The sequence below is a fragment of the Anolis carolinensis genome, chromosome 4, assembly GCF_035594765.1.
Source record: "Anolis carolinensis isolate JA03-04 chromosome 4, rAnoCar3.1.pri, whole genome shotgun sequence".
Lineage (NCBI taxonomy): Eukaryota > Metazoa > Chordata > Lepidosauria > Squamata > Dactyloidae > Anolis > Anolis carolinensis.
In genome coordinates, this window is record NC_085844.1 from 9,258,170 (window position 1) to 9,272,360 (window position 14,191).

The 14,191-nt window shown below is 39.3% G+C and overlaps 1 protein-coding gene across 2 annotated transcripts in view; it reads left to right on the forward strand.

Moving 5' to 3' along the window:
- Window positions 1-14,191, forward strand: part of ago2 (argonaute RISC catalytic component 2) — a 40,068-nt gene that overhangs the window by 15,469 nt on the left and 10,408 nt on the right. For both annotated transcript variants that reach the window (XM_016992788.2, XM_016992787.2), the window contains exons 6-18: window positions 28-162; window positions 940-1,027; window positions 1,386-1,533; window positions 2,697-2,816; window positions 3,181-3,303; window positions 3,992-4,125; window positions 4,540-4,724; window positions 6,808-6,967; window positions 8,461-8,551; window positions 9,431-9,625; window positions 10,297-10,431; window positions 10,576-10,677; window positions 12,007-12,206. In XM_016992788.2, the coding sequence (XP_016848277.1) occupies window positions 28-162; window positions 940-1,027; window positions 1,386-1,533; window positions 2,697-2,816; window positions 3,181-3,303; window positions 3,992-4,125; window positions 4,540-4,724; window positions 6,808-6,967; window positions 8,461-8,551; window positions 9,431-9,625; window positions 10,297-10,431; window positions 10,576-10,677; window positions 12,007-12,206 (1,816 nt within the window). The remainder of the gene's footprint in view (window positions 1-27; window positions 163-939; window positions 1,028-1,385; window positions 1,534-2,696; window positions 2,817-3,180; window positions 3,304-3,991; window positions 4,126-4,539; window positions 4,725-6,807; window positions 6,968-8,460; window positions 8,552-9,430; window positions 9,626-10,296; window positions 10,432-10,575; window positions 10,678-12,006; window positions 12,207-14,191) is intronic.

Below are 14,191 nucleotides of genomic sequence, written 5' to 3' on the forward strand. Positions count from 1 at the left end.
ATTTATTTTTCTCCTTTTGATTGGTAGTATCGGCAACAGCTTTTTACAAGGCACAGCCAGTAATTGAATTTGTATGTGAAGTTCTGGATTTCAAAAGCATTGAAGAACAACAGAAACCTCTGACGGATTCCCAAAGGGTTAAGTTTACCAAAGAAATTAAAGGTAAGCAACTTGGAAGAAGAGGCTGCAGGACTAGTCTTTGCGGAACAAGTACTAAGTGCCTCAAATGATTTCTCAAAAAATGATCAAGAAGGAAAGCAATCAAATAGAATTAGAAATTAAGAAAACGCAATGTCATTCATATAGAAAAACATCTCAATGCTTCTCATAGTCCAGCCAGTGAATATCAGGTCCTAATTCAACTAGTGAGTACTACTACTAGTGAAGGAGACAAATAGGTCTTTGCCCATTGTAGTAATTTTTTAAATCGTGTCAGAAGTGAATTGAGAACATACTGCAAGTGTTTCTGGAGTGAGAGAATCGGCTGTCTACAGGGACGTTGCCCAGGGGATGCCCAGATGTGTTACCATCCTGTGGGAGGCTTCTCTGCCACCAAACTACAAATCCCAGCATTGTATAGCATTGAGCCAGGGCACTTAAAACTGGTGTCAGACATAAAGAAGAGGAGAGGTGGTGAAATACAGGGAGGACGAAGGATATATCGATAAGAAGGAAAAGGGATTTGGAGAGAGCGATAGGAAGAAAAAGGAAAGGGGTGTGGAGAGATACAGATATGCTTTGGTTCAGTGCTAAGATGATGAATTGAGGATCATTGCTTTACACTTAATCAAGTGTGTAGAAGGAAATATTTTAAACTGCAGTGCATTTCTTGAAAGAATTTATTACCGATGGCACACCTCATTGTCACTGATATGGTAATTTCTGGAATCTAGGTTAAATTGGATGGAAACTTGACTTCTTACATTCTTAAATTGTTAGGTCTGAAAGTGGAAATCACTCACTGCGGGCAAATGAAGAGAAAATACCGAGTATGCAATGTTACCAGACGACCAGCAAGTCACCAAACGTAATGTTTTACTTTTGATCTTGCAAGCGATAATTTTAAAATTTCATGCTCTACTTAAAACCTAAGAATTTGTTCATTGTTTTCCCATTTTCCTCTGATATTTATTGGGCAGTAAAGAATATCCACTCTTTATGTGCTTCGGTGACATTATTGCACTCAAGGATCAAATAAATGTATATATTTCTCTTCAGCTCCTTTTTACTAGTTGATTAATGGTTAAAGTTGTGACTGCATTATATCTGCCACCCTGGTCTTGAAAAGAGACCTGTGCATTTTAAAAATTCTCCAGTTCATTATGTGAAAGAGTTGGATAAATATTAAAAATTCAATTATTCCTCTCAAACTTTGGTTCCTGTAGATTCCCACTTCAGCAAGAGAGTGGACAGACTGTTGAATGCACTGTAGCTCAATATTTTAAGGATAGGCACAAGTTGGTTTTACGCTACCCTCATCTTCCATGTTTACAAGTTGGACAGGAGCAGAAACACACATACCTTCCCCTAGAGGCAAGTAATCTCTTTGCTGAATATTAGGCAAGGTCTTTCTCTCTCTCTCTCTCTCTCTCTCTCTGTGATGGTTTTCAGAAGACACTGTTAGTCATTTAACACTTTTTGTCACTATTCCCTGACTGTTTTTCCCACTGCATTCCAAGCGGAAAGAATGCTAATACCAGAACTTAGATGTCTTTTAGTAAAAATTCACCTTATGTAATATTGTGCCAATAATATATCAATGTATTATTATTAAATAAATATAAAATATTAATAAATAATATATTTATTATTTCATAATTTATAAGAATTTTAAAATGCATTATTATAACGGGGCACTGTGGTTCTTAATTTTGAATATGTTTTAATGGATTTTTAATACTGTTTATATTTAATTCTGTTTTAATATTTGTGTCTTTTAAATTGTATGGTAATGCTTTTATGTCAGGCCGCTATGAATCTCCTTTGGGAGAGATAAAGCGGGATATAAATAATTATGATAATAATAATAACAACAACAACATGTACAATAAAGATATTAATGGGTTGCTGCGAGTTTTCCGGGCTGTATGGCCATTTTCCAGAAGCATTTGAAAACTCACAGCAGCCTTGTGATTCCAGCCATGAAAGCTTTCGACAACAGAAAGACATTAATGTTGTGATCGTTTAATTAGATACTAACTTTTAAAAATTATACTCAAGCTTTTGCTTTGCCTTGTTTTAGCTGTCACAATCTTGTCTTGGGTCCCAAACCAGGGGGAAGGGTAACATATAAATGAATAAAACATATATAAATGATGGAAATAAATAAATATAAACCTCTTGTATCTAAAATAGTTATAATCCTACTTTCCCTGAGTAATTGAAGACGACAAGGGAATAACAAGAACACACTGACTTCTTTTCTCTCACTATGACTTGCTGTGTTGCATGTGAATATGTAGTGTGTGCTTTTGGGAGATTGTATCAACTGTTAGCATGCCTCCTGTGTCAGAGCTGGAGTCCAAAACACCTGAGGGCTGAAGTTTGCCCATGCCTCGTATAGAGTAACTGAGTTTTAACTTGGGAGGGAGAATGGATAGAACTAGATATGATACCAGCAGTAGACCCACATTCTAGAAAAAGTATAACTAGTAAATTTAACATTTCAAAAATGTATCTGTATTGTACTGCTTTAGGTCTGTAACATTGTGGCAGGGCAGAGGTGTATAAAGAAGCTGACAGACAATCAAACTTCCACTATGATAAGGGCAACTGCTAGATCAGCGCCGGACCGTCAGGAAGAGATTAGCAAACTGGTGAGTCTTCTCTTTGGAAGTTAGGAGCAGGGATGCTGTCAGAGTTGTGTGTTCTGTATGACAAAAATGTGTTACCCACTTTGTATATTTTTATTGCCAATGTTAAAGACCTCATTGCAATGACTGAGGGCGAATTCTCAAAGTCGAAAGGACTGGAAGGTGTTGGAGTATCAACTGGGGGGAAAGAGGTGTTTGTGGGGCATTCCTTACCTTTACTTTCTCATTTTTTAATCCTCTGTCTCCGACTAGACTTCAACTGATCTAAAAGCCTTTGCAACTTTGACAGCTAATAAACACGTTGAGGTTTTGGATCAAATTGTAATGAAATATTTGATCTTCATCAGTTTTATCTTTCGTTTTCTAGATGCGAAGTGCAAGTTTTAATACTGACCCTTTTGTCCGGGAATTTGGCATTATGGTGAAAGATGAAATGACGGACGTGACTGGTCGGGTGCTGCAGCCTCCTTCAATTCTCTATGGAGGCAGGGTACGTGAACAAAGATCTTGTGGAGTCCGTAGTAACAATCCTGCTCCCCTTTGTTAACTATTAACAGTATTTGAGGCCTAGTAGTATAATTTCCCACAATTTCAGATTCTATCATGCAGCCCCAGTTCTATAACTCGTAGTGGCTGTTCTGTAAACATATAGTCTGTGTCATTACAGGCACAGGATTGGTAGTTTACATATTCCTTTCTTCTTGTGAGGTTTTAAGAGAAATCCTTTGCACCAACGCTCCCTTTCACGTGTTTTGATGATACCTGAGTAATTTAGATTTAGCTTGGCATCACAAATTATGGCCTCTTGTGTGTTGCAGAGAAGAAAATATAAGCTGTTCCCCGCCTTAGCAGTCTTCGGTAGCGCTCCACTGCATTATCTTTTTGCTCAAGTCTCTTATCTTAACCTACCAATATGACTCACAGATAGTTGCCTTAAGTGGTGACTGCTAGGTTTAGAGAAGGTTAAACACTTGTGTTTTATCATTGACTCAGCAATACTATTTGTTTTTGGTTGGAGTTTTGAACTTGGATGATTTTCTGTGAACCCAGAATTACCGTGTCCCATAGTTTCCTCTGATCGTTATTGTTACTTGAATGCCGAGGTTCCTAAAATCTATTGCAGTTGAAATTTTTCCCACTGTTGCATATCATTCATTCTTTTTTCTCTTGCTTTCTAGAACAAAGCAATTGCCACACCAGTTCAAGGAGTTTGGGATATGAGGAACAAACAGTTTCACACTGGCATTGAAATAAAAGTCTGGGCAATCGCTTGCTTTGCTCCTCAGCGACAGTGCACTGAAGTCCACCTTAAGTAAGCTTGATTAATGTTGTATTTACCTTGAAGTTCTCATAAGCTTCTTATTAAGCATGCATGGTCCTTAAAACTGCCATTGATTTTCAGATGTTTATAATTAAAGAATGCATCTCTCCAGACATTTAGAGAGTCCTCATCATTGTCAGGTTTATATTTTATGGATTGGTAGGCTGTTAGGAATTGGGGAAGTTGAAGTCCAAAACACCCGTAGGGCTGAAGTTTGCTAGAGTCATGTTAAAAATGTTTGGGCCCAAATAGAAAAGTACAAGATGCCCTGCTGTAGATAACATTCATGGATTTTGATATCCACAAGGCAGAACCAAAACCGAGGTTACCAAAGGCTCATTGTATTCTTTTAACTGAATGTAAAGCATTTTTCTTGAATGTGTTCCATCCTTTCCCCCCCTCAAGGTCCTTCACAGAACAGCTGAGAAAAATATCCAGAGATGCAGGAATGCCCATTCAGGGCCAACCCTGTTTCTGTAAATATGCCCAGGGAGCTGATAGTGTGGAGCCCATGTTCCGGCATCTAAAGAACACCTATGCTGGGTTGCAGCTTGTGGTAGTCATTTTACCCGGAAAAACGCCGGTTTATGGTTAGTTTGACAACTTTTGTGTTAGATTATTCAATACTGAAACATTACATTATGGTACAGGGAGGGGGGGGGGGCTTTTCTTCTTTTCCCATGTCTACAGTGGTCATAGTTAATCATTACCTCCGCTGTGATTTTGCTCATTGGCAAGCTGTATTTTATATTATTAACTTCATTTTATGCACATTTTTCTCCCGAAATTGAGATATTAAACAGCTGTTCTCTGTGGAATTGCCTGATGTTGGTCTCTGGCCAGCTGTGCCATAATGTGATCTGTTTAGTTTTGTCGCTTGCCTCTGTGAGCATGCCTTCTGTCCATATATGGCTGGGTAGCCGTTAAATATTGCCACCAAGGTTTCACAAGGCTGCATTAAAAAAAAACCCTCAATAATACAGTTCTAATGTGTGTATGCATTTTACACAAAAAAATAGGAGATGTGGAGGAGGATTAATATTTATTGAAATACTTTATAAGGAAGAGTTTTATATATAATAGCTTGGGTACCCGGCATTGCCTGGGTTATTAGAAGAAGTCATTTTTTTAATTTTACAAAATGCATAAGGTTGTGGGTGTACTACAACTCACATCATGCCAGATTAACCCCCTGAAACTTTGTTGATGCTTAAAGTTTATCATGTTGGGCAAATGTGCTCTAGATGCATCATTGGTGGGGTTCAGTATGTTCTCCAGCTGCAGGATGAATTACAACTCCCACCATGGTGGGTCAGTCCCCTCAAATCCCTCCAGTATGTTCAATTGGTCATGGGAGTTCCTGTCTTGCAAGTTAGGACCAGATCCATCATCGGTGGGGTTCGGAGTGCTCTTTGATTGAAGGTTAACTATGAATCCTAGTACCTGCAACTAACAAATGTCAAGACCAATTCCACCCCAAATCCACCAGTATTCAAATTTGGGTATATTGGGTATGTGTGCCAAATTTGCTGCAGGTGCATTGATTTTTGCATTCGCAGTGCTGTCTGGGTTCAGGTGAACTATAATTCCTATAAATCAAGATAAATTTCGCCCATAGCCCTCCTGCATTTTTGTTGGTCATGGGGATTCCGTGTGCTACATTAGATCCCGGGCCATTGTTAGTAGGGTCCAGAGTGCTCTTTAATTGCAGGTGAACCTACAATGGCTATAAATCAAAGTAAATTGCCCCCCAAACCTTTCCAGTATTTTTCCTTTGTCATGGGCTTCTGTGTGCCTAATGTGGTCCAGGTCCATTATCAGTGGGGGTCACAGTGCTCTGACTTGGTGCAGGGTGAACTACAACTTCCATCATATGGAGTCAATCCCCCAAATTCATCCAGTATGTTTAGTTGCTGCTCAGTTCTGCTCTGTTTGTTATGCAGACAGAGTAGAAAAGAATAGGAAAGGGTTAAGGGAGAGGCAGTGGGCGGGATCATGCGAATTCCACACTAGTGGAGAGAGTAAGAAACACTGGGATGTTTGCGGTGGAGAAAAAACATAAAATCTAGGATAAAATTGTCCCTGAATGAGAGCATTCCTTGGGTGGTGGGCCGTAGTGTTTGGGGAGGACATTGACAGGGTTTGGGCTACATGTTCATTGCGCTCGCTATAACCTGAAATGTCATTAGAGGGAGTGCTTTTGGTGGCTCCTCAGCACTGTGGGTTATAGTTGTATGTGGAAACGGGAGCCTGTCTGTGGAAGTGGGCACCCCAGTCACATACACACATACGCATTTTCTCTTTTATTATGTGTATAGATATAAAAAAGAGCAGAGTGCACATCATTGAAATGCCAATATAGTAAAAATAGGATTTGGATTTTTTCAAAAGCCTTCTGCTTCTGTTCAGAAAGACAAAATAGTATACAATTGATTTTCCTATGTAGAATATAGAAAAATTGGTGGACTACCATTGAGAATGGCCTTTCTTTCATAGCTACCCAACTCCCTTCTTCTTTCCTGAAGGACCTCTATTGAAGATCTTAGTTTTCAAGTAGATAACTACATAATACAGTATAATATTATGGCGGTAGTGAAGCTTGAGCATCCCTGGAGACAAAGAAACTATTTGAATCAGAGTAAATCAACTGAATATCTCCTCCTTTCTTGGCAGCGGAGGTGAAGCGTGTTGGGGACACTGTGCTGGGCATGGCTACGCAGTGCGTGCAGATGAAAAATGTGCAACGGACAACGCCACAAACCCTGTCCAATCTGTGCTTAAAAATCAATGTCAAATTGGGAGGCGTAAATAACATTTTACTGCCTCAGGGAAGGTAAGAGCGTCTTAGTTAATGAATGATTAAGTATTCGGTGGCACTGCGGTATTATAGAGGGTAGTTTATTAAGGTGAAGAAAAACAAATTGCCCATTAGTGCAATGCCTGGATTCTCCTTATTTTCTGGGAAATAGTTGTACTTGGGGTCATGTAATTAAACAAAAATGTTGGTTTCCATGGCAAAAATTTAATGAACAGCTTGTAAAAATGCAAAGCATGCCTTTTAACAATGGTGTAATGAATCAGGCTGGAACCAGAGGTGCATAAACCCTTGTTTTGTATGTCACTAAAAAGCTCTATGTTGCTGATTGTGAGAGAGACTCAGACAGGGAGGGAGGCAGATTGGTAATGATCTTGTTGGATGCTGGTGGATAAGCTATTGAATGCCTAATTTGAAAAACAACAACTGAAACTATGGACCACAGTGGAAAGAAATGTGCATCTTGTGTTGTGTATGGAGAGTGATAGTTGTCATTTGTATAAAGGCTACCAAGCTGGTTTGCTAGAAAAATAATAATGAAGTAAATCTAACTATATGAAAATCAAAGCATATAAATATGTATGTATGCTTGTCTGTTTGTACCACAAAGGCTGTTGCTAGGTGAAGTGGCCCTCTGTGATGGCACTGGATTGGCTATTGCTAGGTGAAGGATTGGCTGTTGTTAGCTGAAGGTTTGGCTGTTGCTAGGTATAGTGGCTGTCCAGTATAACTGGATTGGCTGTTGGCAGGTGAAGTGGCCTTCTGTGGTTTGGCTGTTGCTAGGTGAAGTGGCCCTCTGTGATGGCACTGGATTGGCTATTGCTAGGTGAAGGATTGGCTGTTGTTAGCTGAGGGTTTGGCTGTTGCTAGGTATAGTGGCTGTCCAGTATAACTGGATTGGCTGTTGGCAGGTGAAGTGGCCTTCTGTGGTTTGGCTGTTGCTAGGTGAAGTGGCCTTCTGTGATGTCACTGGGAAAGAAAGGTGTTTGAGGAAGTGAGGAAGGAAATAGCCAGGAAGAAAGCCATGTTTCCATGGAGACATTGTGAGGCCTTCTCAGAGCTGGAGAAGGGAGAAAGAAGAAAATAAAAATAGGGTATCAAAATAAGAAAGCCAACATTTAAAATATCACCAGGTATTAAACTCTCAGGATAACTTCAGATTAAAGTAGCTGTAAACAAACAGGTCTTCAAACCCTGTTTGAATGGTTAAGAAGGAGACCAAATACATTTCCACCCCTTTTTCCTTTTGTCTCATGTCTTAATTAGATTGTAATTGCAGGAAGCTGTTTTGTTCTTTGTTGCCACATAAAATGATGGCGATACTATCTAAAGAGATGATAATAACCCCATATTAGTCTCCGCTAATAAAAAATAAATACGCACAAACGCTGCTGTGTGAATGATAGTATGAGACTGTGTGAATCGTGCTGCTAGCGAAGAATAAAAAAGACACTTACCATCTTAAGCTTATGGTGTAAATGTGTAATGTTTTTGTATTTTTTCTTAATCAGACCTCCAGTCTTCCAGCAGCCTGTAATTTTCCTGGGTGCAGATGTCACTCATCCACCAGCTGGAGATGGGAAAAAGCCATCTATCGCTGCTGTAAGTAAATCTATCAATTAGTCACCAGTCTTATATTTACTTTTATATATACAGTAGAGTCTCACTTATCCAATATAAATGGGCTGGCAGAATGTTGGATAAGTGAAAACGTTGGATAACAAAGAGGGATTAAGGAAAAGCCTATTAAATGTCAAATTACGTTATGATTTTACAAATTAAGCACCAAAAATATCTTGTTTTACAACAAATCGACAGAAAAAGCAGCCCAAAACATGGTAACCTTGTGTAGTAATTACTATATTTATGAATTTAGCATCAAAACATTGCAATATATTGAAAACATTGACTAAAAAAACATTGGCTACTAACAAATTGACTACAAGAAAAGATAGAATTGCATAAAATGAACTTACAATAGCAACATTATCAGAAATTAATTGCTGCCTAGAGAAACAGCTGTGGATCGGGGTGGGAGGCAAACTGGGTTGGATAATCCAGAACATTGGATAAACGAACGTTGGATGAGTGAGACTCTACTGTAGTTGTTTTTAACATGTATTTTAAACCTTACTTTGATGACATTTTCTTCCGGTCTGTCACCCTCAAGTGCTATGAAATGCAATTTTACAAGCCCAGTACTGAAGTTATTTGATACATTTCAATCATTTTTGATCTCCGCATAATATTCTACACCTAGCCAACAATTTGATGTCACCTGTAACCCTTTTTGTCGGGGGGGAGGGGGGGGGAAGGGGTTGGATTTGATATCATTTGTAAACAAAACTCCACATCTGGCACTTCTGGAGGCCCTTTAAAAACCTCAATGCCATTAGCTTAGTCTTTGCTGGTGATGTGAAAAGGGTTTTGTGGCTGAAGGGAGTGCTGTGTATGGCAACAGCAGGTTTTTCTCCTTGACAGGTTGTAGGCAGCATGGATGCCCACCCGAACCGATACTGTGCCACTGTGAGGGTCCAGCAGCATCGCCAAGAGATCATCCAGGATCTGGCTGCCATGGTCAGGGAGCTGCTGATCCAGTTCTACAAGTCAACGCGGTTCAAACCCACCCGGATCATTTTCTACAGAGACGGGGTTTCCGAGGGGCAGTTTCAACAGGTTACCATTTTTCCCCTCTTTAGTTTGAAACCATTTGTTATTCGTTGCAAGTAATTATTTTACAGGAAGAAAGGAAGGAAGTAAAAGTAGCTGAATCCCTTAATGCAGACTTGGGCAAACTTTGGCCTTCCAGTTGTTTTGGACTTCAATTCCGGTAGGCTGTTAGAAATTGTGTGAGTTGAAGTCCAAAATACCTGGTCCAATGACAATAAAAACAGGCCTGGTCCAATGACAATAAAAACAATGAAAAATAGAGAAGAAAATAGAATTATGCCTAGGTTCACTCTGACTCAGACCTCTGTTGATTGTATACTGTTGAAATTAGAAGAGTCTGGAGCCAGAATAAATTCTTTATATTGGTGTTCAAATGGCACTGGGATGATTAACAGTGTTTGCAAGCCCGGCTGGCAGGCTTGGGCCTATGCAGGCATCTGTAATAACAACGCTGATCTTCTCCCAAGTGCTTTCTAGTTTAATCTCATTAAGTAAAGAATGTAGGGTAGGTCCTCGTATACTCAGTATTGCCTGTTTTGCTGCAGGGGAAATACCTGAACCAAGATCTTGGCACCTTGGTGCTTTTTTTTTTGTGCCCTTATTATCGTTGCTATGTTTGTAACATTTCAGGATGCCTCATGTCCTGTTCCTTGCTCTCATCCTTTGTTTTGCTGTAGGTTCTCCATCACGAATTGTTGGCTATCAGAGAAGCGTGTATTAAGCTAGAAAAAGACTACCAGCCTGGAATTACATTTATTGTCGTGCAGAAGAGGCATCATACCAGGCTGTTTTGTACAGACAAAAATGAACGGGTGTGTATATATCACTGAGAATAGGTTGAAGCCTTCAAATGATCCAAATGACAGTCTAAACCAGGCATGAGAAAAATTAATACTCAAAATAAAAAACAAACAAATAAATATAACAAATTCCTCATTTTCTTTTCCGTGCTACAGGTTGGGAAAAGTGGCAACATTCCAGCAGGTACAACAGTGGACACAAAAATCACCCACCCGTCGGAGTTTGACTTCTATTTGTGTAGTCATGCTGGTATTCAGGTAAACTACTAACATGTGGAACATTTTTGGAAATTATAGATGAGAAATTAGCCAGGGGGAAATGGGAGTCTGAATTTTGGGATTGCAGGCATATTTGGGCACTTGATGCATTAACTACCAGTGATGGCAGGGTCAATAAATAATCAAGAACAAGTAAAGATAGTCCTGTAATACCTTATAGACTATTATTTGAATATCTATTGGTCTGAAATTATCAATTTGCATTTCCAAATTAGTACTAATTCCCAAACTTATAGAAGCTCAATTTCCCCCGTTGATATTTTTCTAAGAGACTGTATATATCAAAGATTTTGCATGTCTTCCCTCTTCGCTGCATTTGAGCTGTCTTCCCTGAACACTTCTCTGCTATAAACATCGCCAATAGGTTGCACAGGCAAATAACAAGAACAACAACAACAATGTTTATTATTTTCATTTAAATCTAATTTCTTACCTTCCTCTTCCCAAGGCTCTTGGTAAGTTACAACATAATTAAAAAACAATAGAGAAGAATGCAAAACCATTTAAAACACATACAGTAGAGTCTCACTTATCCCAGACTCGCTTATCCAAGGTTCTGGATTATCCAATGCATTTTTGTAGTTAATGTTTTCAATATATCGTGATATTTTGGTGCTAAATTCGTAAACACAGTAATTACAACATAACATTACTGTGTATTGAACTATTTCTGTCAAATTTGTTGTATAACATGATGTTTTGATGCTTAATTTGTAAAATCATAACCTAATTTGATGTTTAACAGGCTTTTCCTTAATCCCTCCTTATTATCCAAGATATTCACTTATCCAAGGTTCTGCTGGCCCGTTTAGCTTGGATAAGTGAGAGACTACTGTAGATTAAAACACACAGACAAAAGATTGAAAAACACATTAACACCATTCCATCCAATAAAATTTCAATTTAAATTATATAGTTTAAAATTGACAATGTAGGCTTGCTGGAAAAGATAGATGTTTAATTGTTTTTAAACATTAAAACAGCGTGTTTAGTGCTAAGATACATCTCCACACAGTTAAATACTACTTGTAATTAGTAGAGTCCCAATCAGGCACTGACTTTCTGTAGAAGGCCACAAAAAGACACATGTGAATGCTTCGTAAAACTGCAGAAGGAGAGCTAGTGTTCCAGCGGGTAAAAATGCTTTTGGTTGTTTGTCTTTGAAATAAATCTACACAGAATTCTAGTCCATCTTAGAGAAGTTTGTTGTGGATTCCCTGCTAAGGGAAATCCAACCAACCAACCAGGTTTTAGCTAATGGAGAGAAGAAATGTTTGCCAAGCACAGTCTGTGACCTGTCTTCCTCAGGGAACAAGCAGACCATCTCATTACCACGTTCTCTGGGATGACAATCGTTTCTCTTCGGATGAGCTCCAGATCCTCACCTACCAACTGTGTCACACGTACGTTCGCTGCACCCGCTCTGTTTCCATCCCTGCACCAGCATACTATGCACACCTGGTGGCCTTCAGAGCCAGGTATCATCTGGTGGATAAAGAACATGACAGGTGAGTCATATATTTGCGGTTCTTCGTTGTGTGTGTCGGTATGGAGGGGGGGGGGGGGGACTTCAGAGCAAATTCTGACCTTCCACCTTAACTGTGATAATGCACCTCAATTGGGATACATTGAGCTATTTTTGGTGTGTATCCTCTTAAACATTATTAAGGTAGTCTCTTTTGTATTTTTTAACCACAGAGAATCTGATCTCAGAAAATCTGAGAGTGCTTCAAATTATTGTAGTTGTTATTTGTGTCCCACTTTTTTCTCTAAAAATATACAAACATTAAATAGAATTAAATATTAACCATATTAAAAATAAACAGTTAAAACCCTTACAACTGATTTAAATACTTATTCATATAGCTAAAACCATAGCACCCCTGATTTGATCTTTAAAACTTTCTTCTTTAAAAACCGTCCTGAATAAAAAGGTTTCAGCCTGTCGCCAGAAGGATACCATTATATGCCATAGTGCATTATGGTATAATATGGTATCCTATCCTATACCATAATGCATTATGGTATAATATAATACAGTAAGAATTACTTGGCTTCAGCAAAATGAGCTGGAGCTGGCTGGATTAGTGGGAATTTTATGATTTATGGTGAAATAGGGCCAATCTTTTGTTGCTCTAGAACAGTGGTTCCCAACCTGTGGTCCGTGGATCACCAGAGGTCCCCAAGAACTAAAATATAATCTGTGGCCCCACCATTACTACACCTTTGCAATGAGAGCGACTGGTCTCGTGAAACTCTTATAGTGCCGAGGCAATGGGGATGTCGGGAGGAGAGAGGCTAACTACCCACAAAAGGCATGACAACAAGCCTCCTGACTGCTGCTTCTCCTCCTCCCTCCCCCTGAGCGGACCTATTCCATGTTGCGCCTAGAAACAGGGCTGCCTTGGTGTCTTCGTTTTGAGTCCTGGTATTATTTGGGGTGCTGATTCAGAAAATTGCATTGTATAGACCACATCAGCTCTTATGGTTTTCTGTGGGCGAGCAGAAGGGGACTACTGGATGGCACATATTCTGTATCAGAAAGTAGAGCTGATGTGGTCTATCCAATGCAATTTACTGAATCTGCACCCCAAATAACCAAATCGAATCTAAAGTTGACCAAAAGCTGATTGGTAACCCTTTTGCTACTAATGTTGGAATGTGGTCCCTGGTCAAGTAGTCCTTGGTCAAAAAAAGGTTGGGGACCACTGCTCTAGAGTAATGTTTTTCAAAGTCTGATTTTCTAGATGTTTGGGACTTCAGCTTCCAGACTCCCTTATCACTGGCTAAGACAGTTTCAGCTTCAGGGAGTTGAAATGCAAACATCTAGACTTTGGGAAACACTGTTCTGCAGCAACAAAGGATTGTTCCTATTCCACTATGAGTCACAAAAGTCCACACTCATCTAGCTAACTAGCTCAAGTAAAGTAGTTCTCACCCTATGATAATATACCACGAAACAGTTAAATCTGAATCATTCTTAGGACAAATATGCTGCTGTAGTTCATACTGAGAGGAAAAAGTAAAAGGCTGGATTGGCCCCTGACCAATGTAATGTGCATAGGCCAGAAGTGTGATAAGAGTCACATAACTTGAGAACATTGCCAAAGTTTCCTTTAAATGAGATTAATCCCTTTGCTCAGAGAAAACCAAACCAAAGGTGTTTCCCATATAAGGTGCACAGAAGGCCTCGGGAAAGGGCTTTGTGTGTTGAGTCCCAGCTTGTGGTAAACCAGCTTTGTATATAGGAGGACATGGGTTTCTTAATCCCCTTTCCACAGCTGGCACACATTCAGTGGTCAGAAGAATAATAAACTATATGTTAAGATGGCATATAAACTGGGTGTTCCCTGGGTTTACATTTTCTTCACGGCTGCTTCTTTTCTTCCTCCTTTTCCCTTATACACCTTTTCCCTCCTCCTTCTCCTCTTTCCACCTTCCTTTACTTTCCTTTATACATCTTGCCCCCTCTTCTTTCTTTCCTTTCTCTTCC